Source organism: Ambystoma mexicanum, chromosome 10 (genome assembly GCF_040938575.1).
Source record: "Ambystoma mexicanum isolate Mex_15411 chromosome 10, UKY_AmexF1_1, whole genome shotgun sequence".
Taxonomy (NCBI): domain Eukaryota; kingdom Metazoa; phylum Chordata; class Amphibia; order Caudata; family Ambystomatidae; genus Ambystoma; species Ambystoma mexicanum.
In genome coordinates, this window is record NC_090932.1 from 1,596,147,741 (window position 1) to 1,596,165,434 (window position 17,694).

The 17,694-nt window shown below is 44.8% G+C and overlaps 1 protein-coding gene across 2 annotated transcripts in view; it reads left to right on the forward strand.

The window, feature by feature from the left end:
- PI4KA (phosphatidylinositol 4-kinase alpha) overlaps positions 1 to 17,694 on the forward strand; it is a 2,470,135-nt gene that overhangs the window by 1,119,855 nt on the left and 1,332,586 nt on the right. For both annotated transcript variants that reach the window (XM_069619956.1, XM_069619957.1), the window contains exon 27: positions 4,136 to 4,219. In XM_069619956.1, coding sequence (XP_069476057.1) covers positions 4,136 to 4,219 — 84 coding nt within the window. The remainder of the gene's footprint in view (positions 1 to 4,135; positions 4,220 to 17,694) is intronic.

Below are 17,694 nucleotides of genomic sequence, written 5' to 3' on the forward strand. Positions count from 1 at the left end.
TAGATATGCCTGTGATGGGCAGAACCTTTTTGGATCTAAGGCAACTGCTTCTTACAGAGGTTCCAGTCGTCTAAGGCCACTGTGAAGTCCTTGGGTCTGGCAGTACAACAACTCTCGGCTTCCGCTAGCAGGGGTAGAGGGTTTTGCTCTCCAACTCCTATGCCCACCGTGGAATAGATCAAGAGACCTCGGGCAAAGAGCAACCGCAACCATACTGTTTTCCCAGGGGTAGAGGCAGGGGAGCACCCAACAGTGAGATCTCCACCTCTGCTGTGCCCTCTGCCACCCCTAGTGCAAAGCTCCTGTGAAGGGCACTTGTTTCATCAGTCCCCAGTGGGATGGTGAATTTCCCAGTTCAACTTGGAAGGATGCCTCACCACTTCATTTGCTTGGGCCTTACTAGTGGGTACCCAGGGATATTGTCCCATTTTCCACTGGACTCACTCCAGGCCATCCTTTTTCCAGTGCTCTTTTGCCTGTGGGATCTCTCCTTTTGGAGGAGGCTCGTCAACTTCTGATGAAGCGTGCCATCGAACTGGTACCGTGTACAGAACAAAGCAGTGACTCTTATTCAGAAAACGTTCTTATTTGGAAGGACTAGGGCATGCATCCCTTTTTGGATATGATGCTTCTCAATTGTACCTGTTTGAGAACAAATTCAAGAAGGTAACTCTGGCCTAGCTCCTCGAAGCCTACCATTGACAGGACTGGTTGGTGTCACTGGATCTTCAGGATGTTTACTTCCATGTGCATGTTCATATCAAGTACAAGAAGTACCTGAAATGTGTTGGGGGCCATTCCAAAGCCGGTTCACTTTTTAATGTTCGGTCTATATTCGTCACCAAGGGATTTCGCCCCAGCTGCTGTCAGTGGTGATGGCTTGCCTCAGGAAGGAGGGCATTCATGTCTTTCTCTACCTGGATGACTGGTTTGTTCAAACTCGTTTACTAGACCAGACGTCAGCACATTTGTTACATACGAGTAATGCATCTCCTAGAACTTGAAGTTTCAGGTTTCGCTGTCCATGTCCCTCTGGTTTATGGGGGCAATGTTGGACACTCACCTGGGCAGAGCTTTTCCACCCGAGGTTCGAGTTATCAACATCTACAGGAGGTTGGAATTCCTCCAATCGCAGGAACAAGTTCCTGCTTGAGCCTTCTTGCGCTTGTTTGGTCTCATGGCTGCCTACATTCTAGTCATTCCAGAGGCCTGACTGCACATGAGGTCTCTTCAGGGGCCCCTCTGTTGCCAGTGGTCTGTGTCAGCTGAGAATTTCAGACTTTTTGCAGGTCTCAAGCAGTTTCTCAAGGCCTAGTGTGGTGGTCGCTGCGAGACAATCTGTTTAAGGGTTCATTGCTTCAGCAACCCTGGCTTCAAATAACAGTGATCACTGATGCATCCTTTAAAGGCTGGGATCCCCACCCGTCTGATCCGATGGTGAGTGTATTGTGGTCGCCCTCAGAGTTTTGGGAGCACATTGGCTTGCTGGCCCTGGTTGCCTTCCACCCCTCTGTGAAGGGCAAGTGTGTACTGATGTGATGGGTAACACAGTAGCCATGTACTATACCAACAACCAAGGTGGTGTGGTGGTCCTTACCTCTGTCTAGAGGAGCAATGCGACTGTGGTCCTTGACTCTGAAGCATGACGTGTGTGACAGCAGCCCATCTTGCCAGCACAGAATGCCATAGCGGATGCCTTGAGCAGAAAGAGTTCAGCCTCTCATGAGTGGGAGCTCTGCCAGGAAGTTCTGGATGCCTTCTCCCTTAGGAGTGTTCAGGTGGACCCCTTTACTTCCTGTGTGAACAGGAAGTGTGAGTTGTTCTTCTCCAGCGAATTTCCTCAGTGGCACACTCTGATGATCGACTGAATGTTTAATCTCTGCTATGCATTCCCGTATATCCCATTCATTAAACTGGTTATCAGTAGACTACCCCTGTCCGGGTACATGTTGATTTTGAGCACTCTGAACTGGGCTTGAAGAATGTAATACCCGGAGTTGCTGGACATGTCCATCTGCCATCCCTAGTGCTTCCCGGTGAGAGTGGATTTGCTCTCCCAGTCAGAGAGGCAGGCCCTCCACCCGATCCTCATCAGCCTGAAATTTCATACTTGGCTGCTGAGAGACTGACATACAGTATTTAATATATAAGAGTGGGACTTGTCGGACAACGTCCTTAATGTGCTGCTATTAGCTCAGAGGCCTGCCACTAACTCATTGTATGCCTGTAGATTGCCTAAATTCTTGGTTCGGCGCTTGGAGAGGGATCACTACCCTTTCAACTGTCACATGATTTCTGGTTTGGATTTTTTGCTTTACTTGGACCGGACGGGCCTGCATATTGGCACTGTTAAGGGGTACCTAGCTGCTAAATTGGTTGTCAAAAGGACCTCTGAGCAAGGCTCTTTATTCACAGTTGCCACATGTGTGCAGTTTTTGCATGGATTGTGTAATCGGTTTCAACCATGCCAGTTTGTGGTTCCGGCATGGGATTTGAATTTAGTGTTGACATTCCATATCAGTGTTTGAGCTCTTCTAATTCATGTTCTCTTCGATTTCTCACTCTTTAGGTGATTTTCCGGGTTTCCATCACTTCTTCTAGACGCGTGAGTGAGCTCCGGGTGTTATATGTTAAACCTCCTCATTTGGTTTATTCCAAAGAGAAGGTGACGTTGAGAGATCTTCCAGTATTTTTTCCTCCACCTCATCCTTCCAAGGCAGAGGAGTAATTCCATTGGCCGTACCTGGTGCAGGCTCTCTGCTACAACATCTCTCAGATGAGGGACGTCGGGAAATATGACCAGCTTTTTGTTGGTAATTCTGGTACCCTTTCTGGCATGGCTGTCGCCAAACAGACCCTGTCAAGGTGGATCATTCTCAGCATCTCGGAATGCGCTGATGTGGCAAGAATGTTCCTGAAGGTCTCAGGACTTGTACTACCATAGGTATGGCTGCCACCTCTGCCTTCAAGATGGCAGTGTCCCTGTTTTGGACATTTGCGTTGCAGCTATGTGGTTTTCTCTGCACATGTTTTGTACTGCTCGGATTCCCTTTCCAGGCTTGCGCACTGTTCAGCAGAGTGGTTCTTCAGATTTTTCTGCTTTAGGTGGTGTCCTCTTGCTCTCCTCCCTCCTCCATATCCATGTACTGCTATGTGAGTCTATCATAGTTGAATACATGGGAACAAGGAATCCATTAGAAGAAAAAATTACTTACCTCTTTGTAATGTTCTTTCTGATTGATTTTCCTCCAATGGATTTCCTATCACTCCCCCAAACTACCGCTTGGCAGATGGCTACTACACATTAATGATTTCTTCGGCCCCTCTGCAACAGAATGCTGGTGGAAAAGCCAAAACAGAGGTCATGGGGCGTGGCACCTTGATGTATAGTGCCTGACTTCATGTCGGGCTCTGGGGGCACGTAGAGGCATCGGGTGCAGCCGTACTGCACTCCCTGGTGCCAGAAACATTTCAGAAGATCAGTTAAGCTGAAGATAGAATATCATAGATGAGGAGTCTGTGGAAGGAACATCCATCTGAATGAACATTGCTGCAAAGTAAGTAATGTGTTCTCCTCTGGCATCTGAAGCTGAGCATGTCATATGAAGACACCCCCCTGCATATGTAATGATGTGCCTTAAAAATAAAAGGTCTTACCTAGTTGCCACTAAGACAAATATTCAATTTAAAGTCAAACAATATTCTTTGTCATTGCTTATTCTTTTGAATAATTACTAACCTCTCTCATGGGGTATACATTTAGGTTTGCTTATTTGTGTTTGTTGCTCTCACTTATTAGCAATAAACTGTGGCAGACTGACCACCTGCCTCCCTGAAGTCGAAGTTGATGCTAAGATAATTGAAATTAAAAGGTTCATTAGAGAAGCTCTAATCTAATCAAGCAGGTCTATGACTAGCCTCATTGCTGCATTGTGTGGGTTTGCAGTAGAAGCAGAGGAAAGGATAGGCCAGTGGGAACCACAACAAATGTCTGTAGGGCCGCAAGTAGTCTACAGGCTGCATAATGAGTATCCCTGTTCTATGATAGGAGCTTTTACTATGCATGTCCTGTGTGTGTATGTGATATGCATGAATCTCTACACTTACTTAATGTACTGGTTCTTCTTCATTGTAGGACATTCACAAGGACCAACCCTACTATGACATTCCAGATGCACCGTATAGAATTACTGTCCCTGATACATATGAAGCCCGAGAGGTAGGTATATGTGTTATCTGTAAGCATTTTTTTTTTCATACCCTTCTGAGATTGACTTCAACTTCAGTAATAGTATACTGGAACATTGCAGGTCCGAAGGTTGTATCATACCTTTCTTGTGTGAGGTCATGGGTTTTAAATTTTATTTTCTCTGACCCAGTTTACCTGGCTTTTCCCTGATGAGCTATAATTGAGGGCTAATCGGCCATACAAAAATACCTATTGTGCCCTTGGCAAAGACCCTACATTTCTCTGAATAGGGTGCTCCAAGGCAGCATGTTATCCTGTGCAGGTTTCCTCATGCAGCTGGCTGTGTGTAATCCATTTGTTGGTGGTAGCTTGTCTTTGATTCTAGTGGAGTACAGCCTACTTGACTCAAACGCAAATTAACCCCAGGTCTTTTCCTATAAGGATCTCCCGTAAAAATCCATTGCAGATTCCAACAACCAGACATTGGGCTTCATTACGAGTGTAGCGGTCTGGAAACTTGGATGTCGGTAAGCTTACCAGCACCCTTGTTTGCCTGCCGGGGCTGTCGTGCCCAGCAGGTCTGACCTGCCGAGTGCAGCAGCCCCGGTAGGCAGACTTTTCACTGAAGCACCAGCACCATTTGCAACAGTGCCGGTGCTTCCATATCCCCACTCACATGGGAATGGGGAGTTATAAAATACGGCGCCTGACTTCCCGCGCAGCCGGGACTTTTAATGTCCAAGTGGCACCAGGAAGTCAGGCGCTGGATTCAGTGTTGCAGGGTTGGCGGCAACCTCGTAATGAGACCCATTGTGCCTATGAGAGAATTAATAGGGTACAGGTGTTGCCATATTTGTTATTGGATAGTCCCCTACAAAAAAAGTTACTACCTATTTGGGAATAGTATCTTAATTCAAGCCTGAATCCACACCTGAGCGAAAAGCCAGGAAAAGGCTTGGGAAAAGTTGAATGTGGCAGCAGTCCAGTGATTGGGAGGTGGTAAGTTGTGATTTGTGCTTGATGCTTGTACCTGTGTTTTTGTGCTTGGTTTCTCCCGGAATCTCCACTTTGGTCTTTGATAGAGAAGAGCCAAGGGGAAGGAAAGTTCATTGAACCAGCCCGACCCAACTAAGTGAAATAAAACATTGTAGTCAAAGCGGTGCTGGGCTCCTTGCACCACAGAACAGCCACTCCTTGCTTTATGTGGAAAGAACATGGTGCAGGCAGCCAAGGGGAAGATTGGTGTTGGTCAAGACAGTAGTATGGCTTCCCAACAGGAGACAGTTGAGAATCAGTAGAAAGGACTGCCAGACTCGGTCAGGATTACAGAAGTGGATGCGGCCAGCCTAGCATAAGCATGTTCAATGCCAACAGTTTTGGCTTTCGTATAGCTATGGGAAAGGCACTTACCAGGCACTGCTGTAGTGGTATTAACTGTCCATTGATGGTAGCAGGTGCAAAATGGTGCGAGTACCTGGGCATCTAATAGCTGTGCCTAGCAAGGCACTTAGAGTGGAAAGTTTGATGGTAAGGCTTGATTAAGTGAGCACAAATAGTTGCCACAAGATGTTTTTTGGGTGGGGAGCAGCACGAACTGGGTGTGAATGGCCATAGGGATTAGCATGACCATGGGCAGTCCATGGGTTGACAAATACCCAAACAACATTGACAAGCTCTGTCCCTCCTCATATGCCATTTATCCCCATCTATACTAGAATGTAATAGTTTCGGCTAACCTAATAGCCCAAACTAAAAAAGGTAGATGAGCGACAAGAGCAGGAAAAGAAGTGCGCTCGTGGCAATTTAGCAGAATGACTCCCAGGGCTGGGAGGGGAGGGTAAAGAGGGAGACAGGGAGGGGTGCGATAACGAGGCTATGGGATAGGTGTAGATAAATTATAACAATTATGGACTTGTATGAGTTGAAACTCAATACACCTGGCCCAGGATAAATAGTCTGGGGCTAGGCCATTAACTAACAACTTTCTGCTCCATGTCATGGTTTCCATGATTCCATGCAATGCACAAAATTGTACACATCCCTGGAAACTGGGGCAATGGTCTACCTTGCTCTACGCATAGCAGTAAATATGGCAGTGTTAATTGCATGCCAATGTGAGGCTGCTGCAGCATCTGTGCTTGCTTTGGCGCTGGAGGAAGATTCCTGGTCTATGGTGCAATAGTGGCGCCATGCTCTCGGTAAGCAGGCATTCAGGTGTTTCTGTCCTCTCCTTGGGCGCACAAGGCGTGATGGGTGGCCAGTAAAATTGTTTCTGAATGCAGCTTTCCCAGAGATCAGTTAACCACTTGCCCTCCAATTGCCTGCTTACCTTGAAGGTTTGCATCCTTATTTTGTTGAACCGGGCAACGACTCCTAAAGTAAAAAGATGCTACCTTCTGGCTAGGGTTGTCCAACTCGAGGGCTGGATCCATGTCGGATTTTCCTGATATCCCTCATTAATATTCATGAGTTTGCATACAATTATTGCAAATGTATGCATATATTTCCTCATGAATAAGAGAGATCCTGAAAACCCGTCAGGATTCCGGCTTGGAGATGAACAGAGTCTTCATAAGGACGCTTTGCTTGTCTCTTTGCTCTTCTACAAATTATTATGGCATTGCAGCTCTGCCCACATTATCTGTGGACTATTTATACTGACCGTCTTTTACTTGCGCCAATATTCACAGCTGAATCGTAACCCCTCAAGGATGCCGTGCTCCCTGGAAAGACATGTTGCAATCCCTAATGAAGCCGATGCCAAGAGGTCAGACCATTGCATATGTTAGGATATGGCATTTATAACACGCCTATACACAAGTGTTTCAAGGCGTGACGATGCAAGGGAGGGAGAACAGAGGGAGGACAGAGAAAACAATCTTACTAGGCCAGGTAACATTGAGATAGCGAAAGTGCGAGGGAAAGAAGAGGGGAAAAGTGCTATGGATGTGGGAGAGGGGGGGGAAGTGCAGTACATGGGATCACAATAACAAGAAGTGTGGCCAGCAGGTGACAGGTGGAAGAGTAAGTTGAGACAGCTGGTGTCCAATAAGTGCAGGTAGGGGGACCGTCTGTTACAGATACAGACCAAAGTGCAAGGGTTGCCAGGAGGCAGTGCTGGTGTGCAGCTGGGCGGGCTGGGACCTGGGCCCGAAATCAGAGGGTAGCCAGGTGACCCATGCAGGATCAGACCAGAGATCAGCAGGGGAGTGGAAGAGAGAAGGCAGAAGCAAAGAGGAAGGTCTTCAGGTGCTTCCGGAACCGGAGATGGTTCTCCTCAAGTTTCAAAGAGGCAGGGAGGCTGTTCCAGAGGGAGGCCTCAGCCGAAGAAAGAGATCTACCCCCAACTCATTGCTTGGAGAAGCGTCTGACCCTGAGGGAGTTGGAGGTGGAGGAGCAGAGAGCTCTAGTAGGAAGGTATTTACGAAGAGCGAGTTGGAGGTATTGCAGGCCCAGGCCCCAGAAGGCCTTGTGGACAATGCAGAGGGTCTAGGACTTAATCCTTGCAGCCACTGGGAGCCAGTGAAGAGATTTCAGTGCTGGAGAGATGCAAACCTTGGGCTTGAGGACAAGGACAAGGCTTGCAGTCCTTTTCTGGATGAGTTGGAGCGGGCGGAGAGTGGAAGCAGGTAGATTTAGAAAGAGGTTGTTGCAGTAGTCCAGCCTAGAGAGAACCAGAGCTCTAGAGATAGTGAGCCTCTGGGGGAAGGAGAGGAAAGGAAGAATACCTCTGAGGAGGTGCAGTTGGTAGTTTGACTTCTTAGAGACGTCAGAGATGTGAGGAGGAAAGGAGTGTGGAGGTGAAGTTGACCACAAGGTTCTTGGCCTCACTGGTGGGAGCAGGAAGAGGACCAAGGGAGGCCAGCCAGAGTGCGACAGGAAAGGAGGGTGCAGGTGTGCCGATGAGGAGAATCTCCGTCTTCCTGGCATTAAGGCAGAGATCATTTGCGGCAGACCACTCCTGGATAGCAGACAGTCAGAAATGAGAGAAGAAGAGGATACCTAAAGTACTAGTAATTTACAGAGCCCAAAAGGGCTATGGGTCTTTAAATCTCTGGAAAAATGCTCACTTCATTAAATCATGAAAATTACATTTAGTTTAGAAAAATTTTCTTCGCCAAACTATCAATTTGTTTTATTTTATTGTCCTCATTATAAAGCAACATATTATTTCTGTCTTGCTCTGCTAACTAGTTGACTTTGCAGGCGTAACAAATATGAATGAATTAATTAATCGTTTATAACAAGCTATATTACCGTACCCCCAATATCTAAGCAAGGGATCAGGATTCAAACCTGTGTTTTTCTGCGCAAGCACGTTGCCCCTGAGCTATCCTCCCTGCCCTTTAAAACTATGCGTTATGTATGTCATGTGCCACACATATTAATTATATATATGTTTTATGTTTTTAATTAACAATTATGCAAATATTCAAATATTTATGGGGGACCTCCCACACCCTCTCAAATCCCCCTAACTGCTCCATCCCCCAAAACCCACTACCCCTCAACTTTGAGATTACATTCCTTCAATAACTAACCTGCAATTCAATATTTATTTTTTTAAATAATTCTCTAAAATTGGTATGTTTTATTCTCTTTGTCATTTCGAGGTTTTTATTGGCGAAAATATGACCGGATACCGACCAAAACCTGCGTTTGCTACTTGACACAAACAATTTTTTTCGGGACTCCAAAGAGTCAATTTCCTACGTGAACTGCATTTGTTTGACACAGTCAATATCCCAGCACTAGTGTCATGCCTTTAACAATCTGAACATTTGCAATATTCCCCAGCTGCAGGAATACTTATGTTCTTCAGCACAGCAGCATTCCTAGTTCCTCCAAAACTATAATTTTTTCAGCAGAAGCACTCATGCTCCATAAGAGCATTGCTAATGCCGATGACTGCCCGTGAGAGTTTCATCATGAGGACCGTATGTTTTCGAAGTGCCTATGTATGGACTTTATTCAAGACTTTATTTATCTATCACTTTCCCCTCACACGAGTTCAGCTTTATTCCTTGGCCACAGCTGCAACTAGAAGAGACTAGAGATGCTTGAGGATTGCCCGTTTTCCTAGATTTAGGAAAGCTGAGCACAGGTCTTGGCCTAACGAACACATACACATATATTGCTTTTAAGTGGTATTAAGATGGAGTTTGAGACCCAGTCCTCTGGGAGGGTTCTGAGACGTCACTCTTATCACAGTGAACAGGGAAAAGATACAAACTTGTTCAAGGTCGTGAAGCTGAGCAATACAAATACACAAGACGTTGGGAGATAGGGTTGTGCTGTAGTGGTAAAAGGAGACACAAATAATTAAACTCAGATTAGACAGGAACTCACTCCATGCAGTGGATGTAGCAGGTAAGTACTACTACTTAATTAAATCAATACATACATATATATATGTAGTAGTAATAATAATAATAAAAAATAAAAAACGTATTATAATATTAATAATAATAATTAAAAAAAATAAGTCTACCAAAAGCACATGAGTCATTTGTTAGCTACAAAGGGGGTGACCTCCTACGTATCTACGTTTAAAAAAACAAATACAAAAAGATTGAATTACAAAATTGTGAAGCCCACTTGTTCGCATTTTGCAATTGGAGCTTTTTGTATTTCAGTTGTTTGTCCCCCGTTGGGCATCTAATGTATGCAGGGGATACCCCCGCATCCCATAATACTGAACTAGGAGAGCGGGGGACATCCCCGTAACCTCTGCTTCCCTTATTCAGCATTATGGGATTCGATTTATTATACCAGGCCGAATGCACCCTAATTGTGTATTGTCTTTTTTTCCACCAATTTTATTTTTTTAACATTTTATTTTACATTTTTCTGGGGGTAAACACCTCTTTTAGGTCACTAACGCTTTACTTTTAAAGAGTTCTAGAATACTCAGTTAAGAACAGATTCAAAACTGGATGTAGTAAAGCAAGCAAGCAAAGCAAGAGAGGTGATGGCTAGAAAGTTCCAAATGAATCTTCGACCAATGGCATGGCTCTGGAAAACCTTCCATACAGTCTTCCTCACCATGCCAAGCCATTACAGGAAGGGGAACGAACCATATGAAAATCAGGCTCTTCCCCCCCAAAGGGGCAGTCCAGCTCGAACTGCATTGTCACATCGCTTTTGCACCAGACCACAAGCAACCGCATACATGTTTCGGCCTCGTTGGGTGTCATCAATGAGATGTAGCTTAGGTCTGTAGAACCAGCAGAGTGGGGCTCATGTCTCTTTTCTCATTTAGTCTTTCCTTTTCCTCTTCCCCTTCTGGTGTCAACTTTCAATCCTTCACTTTGCTGCTTCTTTTCACCTCTTCCACTACTTTTGGCTATAGCTCTTCCTCCAATCCTCATGCTTCTCGTGCTATTCTCCCACTTCTCCTCCTCTGCAGTCTTCCATTGTCCTACCTCGTCTACTGCTCTGTACTTGCTGCGTCCTTTCTTCTTGATGAGAAAATATTGGCACATATTACTATTGGTTAAAGATTGAATGTTTGCCTGAAAAAATGCTGGTCTCTTCCAATAAAGCGAAAAACCTCAGAAGCAAATTGTGCAAAAGCATGTTGCAAATTCAGGAGACACAAACCATTTCTCTACAATCCCATTCAAAAGGATTTTACAAACGTGGAATGTGCAGAGTCTGCCCATATGCAAACAGCAATGCAAAATTGTACCAATAATGAACTGGCAAAAAACAAAATATAGAGGAATTAATTCATTGTAATACCCCACAATCTATTTACAGCTTGCAGTGCTCTTGTGGAAAATATGACATCAGAGACGTATCGCTGAAGTTTACGAGCACCCAGAACATATAACGAAACTCATCTGTTGGCACTCATCGGAAAGCACACCATTAGGTAGATCACATAAAAAAGGTTACATGTGATTTTAACGAATCCCAAAACAACAAACACATTTTTAACATAGCACAAAGGTCTAAGAAAAAAACACATTTTTTTCGTTGTTTTGTGGGGGGGAGCACCTCCCCCCAACCACCTCCTTTTTCTTTTCTTATTCATACTTTTCGCCACCCCCAAAACTACTATTCCTGTTACCAACTACAAAAATATATATTTTTTAAATTTAGTTTTTTGTTTTAGTTGTTTTGGGTTAGTTAAAAATACAATTCATTTTGTATTAAAATCACTGCATAACATAAGAGATTAGATTTTGTGGATGGAAACGCATCAAGAAATTTCCCAGAGCCGTGAACAGAAATCTATATTTATGAAAAATGGAAACCATTACCAATGACGCTAAAGCAGTGAACAAGGACTTAAACAAATCTCTTGAGATGGGGTGCCAACTGGTAATCTATCCCCCATACACTAGAACATAGCAGGTCTTTGTCTCCAGATAACTATAAGAACAAAATATTACTCATGCCCAAAAGAAACCACCTACAATTTGACAAAATAGCTCAAAAGCTAATGACCTATATAAGTGATGACCAATTACAAGTGAAATGTGAGAAGCAAAAGATGGATGATACTTAAACAATTGAATTACCTTTTCAATGATATATTCGTGACTGCTGCACTTTTAAATGAACTATACTTTGAGTGGACCACTGTTACCAAATGTGAGCCAACCTTCGTACAGAAAGTGAGAGGTGATAAGCCTGTTATCTATGTTTGTATATCTGTAATACTGGCCTATGTGGAGACGAAAGCCAGTGGTTGGCCCGGGCAACCAGCTGAGGGAGAGAACCAGTGGAAGGTGAATGGGGAGTATAAAAAGGGACCTGGAAATCAGAGCAGTGTGGGTTGTTTGGGTGAGAACAAGAAAGGAGAAGGATGGCCAAAATTCCAAGCGGCGGAAGGTGTGGTATTGGTTGGTGGGAGAATGTGGTTCCTGTTTGGGAGTATACTGGAGAACATTAGCGGGATAGTGAAGGCAAAAGAAAGGGAGAGAAAAAGAGTCTGAGGAAGAGACTAGAGGTGTGGGAGGCGTGGAAGCAAAAGGAAAGGAAGGATAGAATATCATGGCAACAAGTACAAGTGCAAGCAAAGTACTGAGCGAGACTTGGGTGATTGGAAGTCACCTCTCCTTGATAAGATTCTTATTAGAGAACCTAAAGTAGGATTCACCTAGATTGTTCATAGAGGAAGCGGGAGAGATAAGGTGTTTATTTTTAGGCAATTGCAATAACCTTTCACTGAGGGCCCTTGTTGGTCTAGGCATACAAGGAAGGGTTTACTTTTTGATGATCAGCTTGTCGTTCACTTAAAGGATAGTTCCGGGACTTTTTTTTTATTGTTCCTATGGTTCGGCCATGTGTTTTTAAGCATAAATCGGTAGATCGTAGAAAACTTTCCTATGGACCTTACCCGACTTTTCGTCCATTAACGCACTCGAAAACATCCGCCATTTTATGATAATCCTATCATTTCCCCCCATCGCCCTGGCTCACCTGCTTTTGCGGCACTAAATCAAATCCCCCGCCCCTGAGCCTGACATCAGCAGACGCGTACCGCCCATTTCCCAACGCCAAAGCACGTTTCGTGTCAACAATCGCTGCGCCTCAGCTAATGAAGTGTCGCCATGGAAATGGCAGGACGCCTCTTTCCTCAATAAGTATAAACAGACCGTTTCACAACACACAGCAGCAGATTTTCGAATCCATTCCTCTCTCTGTGTTACTTTGAGTATTCTGTGACTCGTTTCTGTGCTCTGGTTAGCTACCTTCGTTGATTGTAGCCCGTGTGAACAGATACCAGTACCACCGCTATAAATTATTTTACTTTCTTTACCACATAATGGCTACAATAATGCCGTATATGTACGAGCCCGAGTACACCGAGGAAGAACTACTGGAAAGGCAAGCACGCGAAAACGATGGGGATTCGGACGGCAGTTGGGAGGACCAGTCAACGGATGAAGAGCCTGGACCATGTCGCATGGACGGCGTCTCCACCTGGTGCACGTGCAATCGGTGCGAGCTAATGCCAACTGAGGAGGAGAACTGCTGCTGCCGAGAAAACTCGGGATGCCTGGCCTACATTTCGGAAGGCGAGCCAAGTCCGCAATGCATCACTGAGCTGCCAGAGTTCAGGGAAGCCTGCCTCTCACGGACCGTGTTGAGGATGATGATGGTGCTTATGCACGAACTTCGCGGCACTGTTCGTCCGCGTAATCCGAGTAACGAGTAAGTATACTCTGGTTGTGATGTCAGTGATGCCACTACTATGTCATGGTCGTCTCCCACATATAAAATTACATCTACATATCATTCGAATGCATGTAAATTGGTTCCATATTGTGCATTTTCTAGATAGAATTTTTTTCAAAGCAGAATGACATTTTTTACCTGAATCGACAGTGATAAAGTTTTGTCATTTTAATACAGTTTGCATCTTTCATTTTCACAGGTGGTACAGGCTGGTGGCCTATCGTTGCTTCACTTGGTGGCTTCACGGGAGGCTCGGACACCGCGTTCGGAGAGTAATACCTGCCTGTGCGGTACTTGCCATTAGACAACATTTCCCCAGCGACAGTGGACAATACCGCGGATTTTCCCTGGATGTGCTGCAACCGCAAATTTACAATGTGTAATGTTTATTATTTATGTTCAATTGAAATTAAGATCCAAAATAAAACCCAATATATATTTTAACAATGGTTGTTTTGATTTGTTCAAGCGTTGGCAATAAAAGGAAGGCCGTTGTATTTTATTGATACAAAACATGGTTATAGGTAAATATGGTTGATCATAATAAATCATCCTTTTGGGCACCGGGTACAGAGATGACCCCCTCTGGCCCGTGCCGCCTTGCCACCACAGGCCAGCCTGCTGCTGACTAACTGCCTAGGCATCCAGGGTCTCCAGGGTGAACTGCACCCATATATTCTCCTGGGAGGGTGAGGTATTTATAAACTCACCCCCCTGCCTTCCATGTACTAGATCCTGCAGCCAGCCTCTTACATGCAGTTAGATGGCCTCTCCTTGGTGAGGCCCTGCGGCAAACGAGTCTTGTCTGCACGACCACCGCCCCAATCCACCCCCCGCCCTATCAAAGGCAGTTCGCACCGGGGTACTTGTGCTGGCAACTGGAGCAGTCAGGGAGCGATAAAGGCCAAGAGGTGCCAAAGACCATGTACACTTCAAAGTGGTCTACAGAGCATGGGTTGTTGTTCCCATGTCTACCTCCAGACCCTGTGTCTCCTGCCAAGCATCCCCCCTCACGCTGGACGGCCCCCTGCAATCCACATAAGTGTGTCTCCATTCACGAGTCTTCCTGTGTCTTGTCTGCACGACCACCGCCCCAATCCACCCCCCGCCCTATCAAAGGCAGTTCGCACCGGGGTACTTGTGCTGGCAACTGGAGCAGTCAGGGAGCGATAAAGGCCAAGAGGTGCCAAAGACCATGTACACTTCAAAGTGGTCTACAGAGCATGGGTTGTTGTTCCCATGTCTACCTCCAGACCCCGTGTCTCCTGCCAAGCATCCCCCCTCACGCTGGACGGCCCCCTGCAATCCACATAATGCCACGACATATACACGTCATTCATTCACAAACACACCCCTGTTTCGAATTCTTTATAACCCACTTCATATTTCTAATGAGCACTTCTTTGCGCTTTGCTAGTCAACCCGTGAAGGTGCTGGTTATCTGCTCTTCGTCTCTGTGAACTTCCGTGACCACTTCGAGGAAACTCGTCAGTTTGCAACCTGTGAACTGCTCCCTGTTCTACGACAAGAAACTACTCTGATCCCTGCGTCAAGGTAAGGCCATGTACCATAATCATTTTGCGTCCAATTTCTTTTCGATCAAGACAGTACATGCAAGGAACTAGTCACATGTTCTGAGTTTACATTGGTATTCATAGAGAATTGTTGATCTTTACTTTTCAGAACTTTCCACAATGCCTGCCTGTTCCATTGGCGGTTGCCCTTCGAAGACCCATAATAAATCTGAAGGTACTATAATGCATGTTTTCCCTAAGACAATAGATCAGATAAGAGAATGGGTCCGATATTGCGGATATCCACCGTCTGAGCTTGAAAGTAGAGTCCTAGAGGTCTTTGCGGACAAGAGGGGTGATCGATACCGCATCTGCAGCAGGCACTTTACCTCTGACATGTACTCCACATCATTGCTAATAAAGAAGAACACACCGCGAGCAAGGCGAAAATTGCTCTCAACCGCTATTCCCACTCTATTCGTCCACATCCCTACACTGGTGAGTCAAGTTTACGTATTTATCTCTTGGCCTTGCGGTAGTGTGTAGCATTAGCTAACAATAATTTCCCATTTATGTATCCACTCAATATGAAGGCGGAAGATTCTCCATCCGTGTCGTTATTGCAGTCATCAGCCACTTCAAGCGCCTATCGGGTAATCTTACTTGGCTATTCTGCCACTGACTTGTTTTAGGCATGTAAATCAATAGTTTTAATTTATCGTGTAATTATGTTACCTAATGGTACACCCTTGTACTCGTCCTCTAGTCTTTGTTTTCAGTTATAATTATTGTTATCCAAAATAATGCAAGTACTGTCTTTCAGGGAGATGCTGTGGAGTCCAACGTATTGACGACTACCGTTGATGTCACTCAGATGCTCGAGGTACGTTTCAGGACAGTTCCGTCGCCCTCCTATGTGTCTTCTTTTTTCAATTTTGTGTTCATTACTAATGAAAGTCCTATGTTTCAGGGAGTCGATGGAGCATTAGTCCAAGAAGAAGGGGGAGCATGCAGTTACGGGTCGGCGCAACAGCTTGCAGAAGTGTGCACCGCAGTTACATCGTCCCTTGATGTTCTTATGCATTTCGAGGTATGGATACTGACAGTTCGATCAAGCGAAATCATATGACGTGTTTACATCCGCTATACTTCCTTCTTTATTAACGCAAGTACTATGTTTCAGGGAGATGACGGAGCTTCTTCTACAAGAACATCACCCCTAGTAGTTGATGCAGATCTCTGGGTGGTGACACTTCCAACGATCAAGCAAATCGAATCATATTTACATATCCATTATTTATTTTAGACAACTGATCATTTGTGCAGGTCTATTTAGATGAGCCGTTCACGCCTGCACAAAGTTTCTGTTCTTTTTATCAAAATAGAAAACCATACTAATGCAATTACTGTGTTTCAGGGAGTCACTGAAGCATCATCTTCAATAATATCATCAATGGAAGTCTATGAGGAGCCCGAGGTATGGATCTTGACAGTTCCATCTAACTAGATCAACAATGCGTGAATAATTGTCGTTTGAATGTTCTACACAAAGCGTTCATTCGTGTTTTGCTATTGAGATGTACGTGGGTATTGGTCCCCAAGTACATTTTGTGTTTTCGATATTATTATACATACTAATGAAAGTTCTATGTTTCAGGGAGTCGATGGAGCGTTAGTGCGTGATGGATGTGCTTATCATGAAAATGTAGTCGTTGCAGCGCAAGAGGAAGTGGAGACATGCACACACGAGTCGGAGAAACAGCGTCCTGATGTTGAAGTTCGAGGCAAGAAAGTTTCAAAGAAAAGAAAGCAAAAGAAGGTTAGTGTCCTGGTCACTATATTATGTTGTTTTACACTGTTAATAGTTCAATACTGCAAGTTGTGTTTAAACTGAACATCCCTTTTCCAATCTGTCCTCCAGTTGCGAGTGGGTGTACGAACTAGATCTACACAGACAGTGAAGCGAACGAGAGATGTTGCTTGTCAAACCTTTTGGCAGGGACTTGAGACTGGAGATGCATCGTGCCAATGGGAAGAATATGAAGTGATTGACAACGGAGCTATACCACCACCAGCCATTGATAGTGAATGTCCTCCTGGTAGTTCGGATGCAGTTGGAGATAAATTCACAGAATCCACACCCGCAAAAACTAAGACCGCGAGAAAGTTGAAGAAATTGTCCTATTCACCCATTGCCGGAGAAGGAACAGATGTTGCAATGGAAGAGAATGAAGTGGACTACAATGAAACACCTTCAATATCACTGAACATAGCGGAAGACGATATCAGAGATTCTACCTTTCATGTGAGTGACATGTCCTCAACGTTACAGGCCGAACCAGCTGGGATGCAGAGTGACAGTATAAGGAAAGAGGCCAAATTCATTGTATTCGATAGTTGTTTGATTGATATTATTATTCGGTTGAAATGTGGGCATTCGGTAGGTGGGGAAGTATGTGGGGAGCCATTGATTAATGTGACTCGTGCAATTCGAGGCACTAACCTTAAAATACATGCCACCTGTACAAAATATCATCCTTTCTCATGGTCTGCACAACCCACGCTGGGACAACTGCCAGCAGGCAATCTACTTTGTGCAGCGGCTGCACTTTTTAGTAGTTCAAGTTTTAAAAAATTAGAGTCTTTCTTTCAGTTTGTGGGAATCCGTTTCATTGCGAAAACTCAGTTCTACAAATACCAAACCGATTATCTATTTCCAGCCATTAGCGAAGCTTGGAGAATGGAAAAAATGTCTATTGATAGTACATTCGCGGCCAAACGGTTCAGGCTAGCCGGTGA